The 9,362-nt window shown below is 42.4% G+C and overlaps 1 protein-coding gene across 1 annotated transcript; it reads right to left on the bottom strand.

Annotated features, from left to right (window-relative positions):
- Positions 1 to 305: 305 nt before the first annotated feature.
- On the bottom strand, positions 306 to 6,652 carry sdhaf3 (succinate dehydrogenase complex assembly factor 3). Its single transcript, XM_080014741.1, has 2 exons — positions 6,236 to 6,652; positions 306 to 661 (listed from the first exon to the last, which is right to left on the bottom strand). Exons 1-2 carry the CDS (start codon positions 6,410 to 6,412, stop codon positions 461 to 463), a joined length of 378 nt encoding a protein of 125 aa, XP_079870867.1. The 5' UTR covers positions 6,413 to 6,652; the 3' UTR covers positions 306 to 460.
- Between the last annotated feature and the right edge of the window lie 2,710 nt (positions 6,653 to 9,362).

Here is a 9,362-nt window from a genome sequence, read left to right as displayed (position 1 = left end):
AGACGACGGTGGGCTGAGCATATTTTCCGCATGGATAATGAGGTTTACCCCCCGCCCCCGACAATGGAAGGATTGTCAGCGAGGCAATGAAGGGAAGCGTCCCTGATTCGAGCACTGGGTGCATCTGCGAAGAAGACGCATCTCTATCATCTTCCGTTGGGCTCAGCATTTGGGGGGAGGGAAGGTTGACAAAGGAAACTAATTATCGCTACCTAAGTACATCTTGCAGTTCCTATGAAGCACTAAGAGGGAGCACTTTTATTGTCACAAATATGGCAGGAAAGACAAGGACGGGAACACCGAGATATTACACACCACTTTTATTCTGAAATATTCCTAAAAGCTTTTGCTCTGTCCTCGAGTGCCACTCTCATGTGCAGCAATGAGTGTCTCGTTTTTTTTATTGGTGCTCTGAAGCACCGCCGGTCTCCTTTCCCCTGCCCGGCCCTTGGACGCCCATCTACTTCTTGAGGGTGTCCCCTTGGATATCAAACTGTTTGTTGGGTTTCGTGGACTCTAGCATGAGCTCGTACAGCTGGCCGATCTGCTCGTCTTGGAAGTGCTTGAGATGGTCCTCCGGCAGCTCGGCCCCAAACTTGGCCGCCTGGACCAGGTCCCCTGCCGACTCCAGCACCTGGGTCTGCATGGTGTCCTTGTAGCTCTGTATGGGAGAAGCGCACCGCTTGGTTGAAACTACGGCTCTCAAATAGATTGCTAAATTTTGTGACTTTGCATTGAATAACATGTTTAAATTTGCCCATATCCAGGTTAATTAGCTTCAAAAGTTGAAAATTTGATATATAATTGTGTATGTTTCAGACATTGACTGTATTGGTTAAGCTATTAAGTTGTTTTAGGTGGGTGGGGGGGGGTGACTTAAAGGTCAGCATCAATCCTTCTCCCCCTCATTCCTTTCAGACAAACGTCCAAAAGAACATTTTTAGGCATTAATTACACAGCATGGTGTGTGACTTGACTGAAACTAGTAGCCTGGCTCATCCCCTTCCTCCGCCACAATATGGCGACAAAAGATGAGAAAAGCAAACCAGGGACCGGAGTGGCCCTTGCCATTCGGCTTTGAATGGCATGCAGAGCTTTCTGTTAAAAGGCGGGAAAGGTGGTTAGTGAGATCAATGCGACGATTAACCACTTATTCCTCCAACTTTAAATAAAATCAAATCAGGCAAAACGTGCAGACAAGACATGCGGCTGTCAACAGTAGGATTGTTCATCTAGAATTCTAAGTAAAACCAAGGCTTAAGTCATTTCCTTGTCATATTGCATACAATCTCTCACAAAGTTGCGATTGTGATGACGGATTAACCAAAATTGTGAAACAAAAGACAGATCAACTTACAGAAAAATTAATAGGCCCAAAGCAAAGGGCAATATCTAGAATAAGTGCCCGCCAATTGACCGGCTGCAGTACATATGAAAAAGTCAGTTGTGGTGGATCTCATCCATTTTGGCTGTAATGGAGGCCGTGACCCACGCGGACCGCCTACAGGGGAACCGGGTGAGGGGAGGGGAGGGCAGGGTAGTGGCGCTATTGGAAAGGAATCCAGAGAAGGCCCTTCACATTAACAGTTCCCAAGCTCGCTCTGCTCAGCTTCTGCGTCGGGCACTCTCGGAAAGAGCAGTGACAAGGCCATTGCGATATTGACAAAAGCTTGTAAATATTTTTTTATTTGTTTATTTTTAAGCACTCTTTAGGTGGCACCGAGGCGGGACATTGGCACAAACGCACATGACAAAGTTCTGTTATTGTACTTTGACTGAAACCCAAAGCTGACACTCTAGGGGGGTAATGACAGGGCCCGTTCCCTCTGATACATACTGAAAGACCCGCCTGTTTGAGTTGTACACTTTGACCCTTCTTTGTTCTTTCAAATCTACAAGGGATGAGTCAAATCTCCTCAAGTACTTGGGTCAAATCTCCTCAAGTACCCTAAGTTCTCGATGTACTGGCCGACGGCACTTATCTTTCATTCATGAAAAGCCATCTCTGAGCTCAAGAAAAGACACCATTCAACATCTTGGTTTGCCCATTCAGAAAAAGCGCTTTTAGCTTTGGCAAGAACGAGTCATTTGTCTTAAAGGCTTTCCCTTAAGTTGGCGCATAATGTAATTGTCTTGAACCCTTGCCAAGGACGTAATATTTCCCCAGAGGCGGGGCAGCTATGCGCTTAAGCCACCAGGAAAAGCACTCAGAGGTTATACGAGACAGCAAACATCTTAACTTGCAGTTTTCTTCCGCCGCACTTTTGGGACATGCCCCAGATCAGCAGTGCATCGTAAATAAAAAGCATTATTATTATTTTAAGTTGAATTGCGAGAAATTCAGCCATGACAAATCGAGAATAAATGTTATCTGTAGCTTCAAGCCCAAAATGGAACAAATGGCCCTCCTCCCCAATGGCATTTATCAAACTGACACATCAGCCCGGAAGTCTAAGTTCGCCTTTCATCTGGAGAGCTGGTGTATTACTGCAAAGTGCGCTAAGAGTGTGAGTAAAAAGTGTTAAAAAAGAAAGAACCTTCGAGAAATTGGGGAGGAGCTTAAGTGAAGCACCTCTAATGAGGCAACAGATACTTAAGATATGATCTATTTTGGTCCGATTCGGTCTCAAAACCCCCATCAACATGGTCAGAGTCAAATGGCTATAGTCTCTCTCTCTCGCTCCCTCCCCCTCTCCCCCTCCCTCCCGGGGGGCCTCTTCAATAACCGAATTAGACTGAACACTCAGTGCTTGTAATCACATTTGGGTTCCGGATCCTCGTCTGCTACCACTCCACCGCTGCACTCGACCGAACCCGAGACAGAGCGGTGATTCAACTGCTGCTAAATGAATGATGGTGGGGTGGGGTGGGGTGGGGTGGAGTGGGGTGGGGTGGGGTGGGTGTCAATCACTTCTCAGTTGTGGAATAATTAGAGGGTGACCAACTTTCATTGGAATTTTATTTTAATTTTAATTTCATTTCCAGTTCTCTTGTCTACAACCCTATTGAAATCACTCCGAAACCCTTACAACGCACATGTGATCCTCGCCACGTTGTCGTGCTGCCAATATTCAAACGACGACGCACACAAAAGCCGCCCTTGGTCTTATGGTAAATTATGATAATACGGTTGGTCTGGGAGTCATAAAAAAAAAGAAAAGGAAATATCAAGATCAATTCTCCTGTTCTGGGGCCGGTGCTCATTAAAAAAATAAAAAAACATTTATCCTCCTCCTGCTGCTCCTCCCAGTGCAGGGACCAGACTGCTCCATTTTTTTTGGGGGGGGGGCCTTTGTTCGTTCCCCAAAGGTGTTAGGCCAACCTCTTGCGACCCCCTGGAGTGTAAGCAGGGGTTGAATGGCTGGCACACACACACACACACACACACACACACACACACACACACACACACACACACAATGTAAGAGAGTTTAGTTTAGGTTTTCTAAGAATAAAGTTCGGCTTGCCAACTTGACCTTTCTGCTACGATAGGATTGTGTTTGTAATGTAACTCTCAGCATTGACCCTGAGACGCCACACACGCAGTGCGCACGCCACGGTATTGTACGCAGCGGCGGGTATTGTACGCAGTCAGAGAGCTGGTCGTAAGTCCGAACAGTCGTGAAAAGGGAGGTAATTAAGCGGGGAGTACCTGTAGTAGGAATAGTTCCTTTTCAAGCATCGCCACCTAGTGATGGTTTCCTCACATGGCATTTTCACGTGGATGTTTTTATTTTAGTTTCGTTTTTTTTTTTTTTTTTTTTTTACACATCTAGCTGCGAATCAACTATTACCAAAAATACACCTGTGAAAAAATAAAAAGAGTGCCATACTTTTAAATAAAATGTGACACACTGTGCGGCACTGTTGCAGATTTGAATCCTTCCTCAATATCAGAGAATTAACAGGAGCAGCTGAAAGAAGTAGACTTTATTAGTTTAAGTATCAAATTTTTTGACTAGTTAAAAGGGCTAATTCCTGATACCATAAATGCTATATTAACTCCTTGAAATGTCAAGTCTTGATACTGGAAATTCAAATCTTGGTATCAGGAATTAGCATCTAAACTATTAAGAATCACAACTTTTCCCCCCATTCATTTAAACGAGAAATGAAACTTTAAAAGATCATGGCACATGTGTATAGTCCTCTGTGGTTTACAGGCATTTATGCCTTGCATAAAAGACACTTGTGGCAGGGCTCCAGCTGTGATCGCAACCCACTTCATTAGAGAAATTACTCACAGCCAGACGATTTACCGCTCCCCCTGCAATGTATAATTGCTTTTGGAATGCGTGAGCTACAAAATTCCCGACTGCCCCCCTTACAAACACAAACACAGACACACACACACACACACGATGGTTCAGTTTATTTCAAACAAGATGAGATGCAGCAAATTTACTGATGAACTGCACTCCGTGGCTCAAGGTTTCAGACCTCCCATTCCAGTTGCAAAATTGTTACAATTAGAATCTTTACTTGTGTAAATGGACAACTCTCTATCACCAATTGTGATCAACAGATATTTTAAAAGCAGACTGACTGCTGTTTGTAGATGTTGCCAACCTGTCTACTCGTGATTCTAGAAAATATGATCCATTCTATAATGAGAACAACATAGGTCAATAAAACACAATAACACACTCCAAGGCATAGACACTGCAGTTGGAGCCGGTCCCTGGGGGTCAAACAGTTATGGTTAAAATGCACAAAGTTTCCCCACAGGGATGGATGAAGAGTTTAAAGTGAACACAATTTTCCCCTGTAACGGTATACATTACAAAGTACAGTGAAAATTGCATATAAGGATCATGGTTACAGTGATCAACCGCTTATGGATCATTCCTAGAATCATTCCTATACAAATGCTGCTTAAATAATCAAGTAGTCTGCTAACAGTGTTCATTTGGTTTCTTTTTATACATGACAACATATGGAAATTATTTTTACTTTACATTAAAGTACTCCTTCGCCTTACACCCGTCTGCAGTGGCGGCGCTACGCCAGGGCTTGCCGGTGCTATACCCCTACGGATTTGCTTACAATTTTAGATTTTCATTCAACACTTTAAATCCTATCAACAATTCTTGTTGACAATTATTTTAAGTTAAAAATGTATTTAAGACTGATAATTCGTAAACAGGCAGATGTGGAGCAGTGGCATAAATGCGTAATGGAGAGGGAGCGGTCTCCGCTGTGCTGCACGTCCCCGTTTCTTCAAAAAAATAAAAACTGTGTTTTTATTTTTAATGTATTTACTTTCCACTATTTGCTAATTTAACGCGATCACTGTAAGAGGTTTGCACTGTACATAGTAATAATTCCCATTTCTAATTTATACCCTATATACCCAAAACAATCATTTATCCTGTGCATAATATTGCATTTTGTATATTTTTATATATCTGACTATTTTCTGTTTTTTTGGGCTATTTGTATGTGTGTGTGTGTGTGTGTGTATTTTCATTATTAAATAACTTATTGCTTAATGCTATTTGTCCGTCGTAAACGCACCAAATCTCAAAGAAATTCCTCGTATATGTAGATGTACCTGGCTGAATACATAAATAGACATATTCTGATACAAGAGAAATGAATGTTGGGCTGGACGATAATTATGAGTAATGTGGATATCATAACCCAAATGGTCGAGGCATTGATCAGAACAGCTAGGGAAAAAAATGGATTACTGTATTGCTTCACTGTAATGCAACCTGAAATATCAAGACAACCAAAAGAGATAGATAGGTACTTTATCCATCCTCGATGGGAAATTGCAACGTCCCAGCAGCTCACATCAACACAACTGGCAAAATAGTAAAGCAATAAATCAATACAATAATAAAAAAAAAAAAAGGATATGAAAAAGGAAAATGGAGAACTTGGAATATATAAAACAAACCTAAAAGCTAACTGTAACCTCACCTAAACAGAACAGAAAAACGGCCAGCCCCTCATACGTGGATTAAAGGCTCATTCAAAAGCGTTGTAGACAGGTTTCCAGTGAAACAGTGGCATCCTGTGGCAAGGAAGCGGTACCCGCATCCACGACGTCCTCCCACGTCACCCACAAACCTCTGGCGTGAAACGCGAGCAGCCATGAAGGGACTTCATTATGATCGTTTGAACGAGCGTAGTTAGAGTAGAATAGAGTAGAGTAGAATAGAGTAGAATAGAGTAGAATAGAGTAGAATAGGATCGCACCACGCAGCAGTGTAGTGAAATGCCTCACCTCCCACTCGGCCACAAAGCGACTCGCCTCTTGTGCCGACACAACTTTGTGTCTCCTGAACTCGTCCTTCACATACTGGTCGCCGAGAGCTCTGAGATCTATCGGCAGGAACCGATGCAGCAGAAGGATCCTCTTGTACAGCGAACGCACTCGGGAGACGTGGGCGGGGGTCGCCATGTCGGTTAGGCGACAAGTTATTGAGCCGATGTGCCCCCCGATGAGCGACTCCCGTCAAAAACCGCGGAAGCAGCCGTCGTTTTGTTTTGTTTTTTGATGTGGAAACGCTCCGAAACAAGGGTGTCGAGGTTAACTCGTCACATTATGGGACGCCCGACGACAGGGCGCCCCGGGGACGCCGGACACAAGACGATCGAGACAAACCTTCGACAATGCCAGTTATTCAACACATGTCCTTGTTTATACCGGAAGGGATCCTGCTTGAGTTAAAGCGGCGTGTTTCCCTATACTGCCCCCTAGCAGTGGTCCCTATACTGCCCCCTAGCAGTGGTCCCTATACTGAAGAAAGAAGAAGAAACAGTCTTTATTTGTCACGCAACACACCACACTACAACACATGCTTGCACACACACACACACACACACACACACATGCACATGCTTTTTGATGGTGGCCGGTGAAATGGATCCTCTGCATTTAACCCATCCTTGGCTTGTGCTTCCTCCGGGGGCACAGCCAGGAGCAGTGGGCAGCATACGTGGACGCGCCCGGGGGTCTGGTGACGAGTGTCCATCGCTGGTCAGACGATGATGGGTGCATGTTTTTTTTGGGGGGGTGTCCTTACTGACGTGAGGTGGAGGAAACCCCATGTGAGCACGGGGAGAACATGCAAACTCCAACTGCCCCCTAGCAGTGGTCCTTATACTACCCCTGCTAGGTGGTATAAACAAACGAACTGAAGAGCAAACTAAAGAAAAACCATCCACCCTCCCGCCCCAGTTATTAGTCACTATGGTACATCATTATATACCGTATACATACTGTATACGCATTATATTAAAAAAAAACAACAATTAATACAAATGAATAGAAGTGATCTACTTTTCCCGCCAACCATTTTTAGCGAAGTAATGCCAGTTCAAGTTTAAATTAGTACAAGTCACCATTCATCCCTTTTTTTAAACCTCTACCCAACCACCCATCCACCCACGCAGCACCCCCCCCCCCCCAACCCCCTCTCCACACAGATACACATAATACAAAACGGAAACAACATCAGGGAATAACTATTCTCATGACGCAGAAAATAAATGACGGAAACATAAATAAGTAAAAAACAAACAACTTTAAATGAATATGAAAATACAATTCAAAATGAAGGGCAGAAAATGAATGATACTCTGGGTTGGGTTCAGGGCTCATTTAACAGAGTTATAGATAGAGTTATAATATATAATTGTATTACAGGCCACTCAAACCAGATTGTTCAGTAAGAAGGGAGAACAGATGTGTTAATGTGAAAAATATTCAAGATATGCTAACCTATAAATCTAACCTCCTACTTAGTTGACTAGATTTTAAGAAAGCAACAACAAAAATTGTATACAATATTGTCAAAAAATATTGGTGACAATTCTTTGTGTGATTGTTGATCGATGTTTTTAAAAATGGCTATAATAATAATAATAATAATGATAATGATATAATTATTATTATATTATTATTATTATTATTATCTTTGTGTCATAATATAAGAAGAATAATATTATTATTAATAACAATAATAATAATAATAATAATAATTTGTATTTATATTATTATTATTATTATGATTGTTATTATTATTATTATCATAATTATTATTATGATTCTTATGATATACTATTGTTCATGAAATTTCTGCTCAACGTGAATCGACTTTCATCAGAGAACAGCACTGAGGCCACTGGTCCCTTGTCCAGCGTAAATGCTCCCTGGCCCGTGTAAGACGATGATGCCTGTGCCTGGTGGTGTGGTCAGGTACCCTTAAAGGTCGTCTAGCACGCAGACCACGCTGATGTAAACGGTTTCGAATGGTCTGACATGACACTTGGGTGCCTCTCACCTCCCTTAAATGTGCCTGGAGTTGAGTGGCATCATCATCCGGTTCCGCAGGGCACTGTTCACAATGAAGAGGTCATCAGTGTGGGATGTGGCCAAAGGACGTCCACTTCTATGCCTTTCTGTGACTCTTCCAGTGTCTCTGTTGCAACCTGCTGATGACACTCTGTGACACTCTAAGCTCAGTGGCCACTTCCCTCTGAGAACATCCTGTTTGAAGCCTCACAATGGCGAGGTACTGTTGATCAATTATTAGGTGTCGTCTTGGTCTCATGATGTCAAAATGTGAACAGCATGATGAAGAGGACTGTTTTAATACCAATTCTAATTGAACCAGGAAATGTATTGGTCGATTCATGGATCAAACACCTGTTTTTTGCCGTTCAGCTCCTTGTGAGAGAACAGCAAGTTGTGCAAAAAGTACTGAAACATTGAACAGTTGGACATGTGCATTCAAAAGTTTAGAGAAGGTCAAATGAAGTTCACCTGTAAAGGTTATAGTGCATTTTAGGTTCATCCTGAAATTTCACCCAAAAGCCGAATATCCCTAACTTTTTGTGAGTAGTGTATATATATATATATCATTCCGATTATAACACTGCTGTAAACAACTATGTAGTATGTAGTAAGTATGTGCCGCCGATGGGCACTCCCACTAGGTGGGTAGATAGGTAGGAGTGCGGAGCAGAAATGGATGGGATTTGGGTGACTCTGTATAGCTGTCAGTCAGAGATGGATTCTCAAATACGAGGCATTTTTGCCCCGTTAGATTACAGAAAGTGGTTTACTTTACTTAATAGGGTCAATCTCTTTCATGCAAATGTCAAAATTGGTATCATGTAAGAGTCAAGTGTCCTTTCTTTTTGCAACATTCAAACTGAATGGGGACATTGTAATGTAACTTTATTGTACAAAAGTGTATAAAGAGCTGCAGGAAACAAAATTATAAGAAGTGATATTCAACACAAAACAAGAGAGCTTGTCTTTAATAACTTTGATCAATAGGGTATGAAAGGGTGTATCAAGTAGGATTAGCTCATTATTCACAGTCAACATTAACAATAAATTC

This window comes from Zeus faber (assembly GCF_960531495.2).
Source record: "Zeus faber genome assembly, chromosome: 1".
Classification (NCBI taxonomy): Eukaryota; Metazoa; Chordata; class Actinopteri; order Zeiformes; family Zeidae; genus Zeus; species Zeus faber.
Note: the sequence above shows the minus strand (reverse complement) of the source record. Positions and strands in the feature narration are given on the sequence as shown.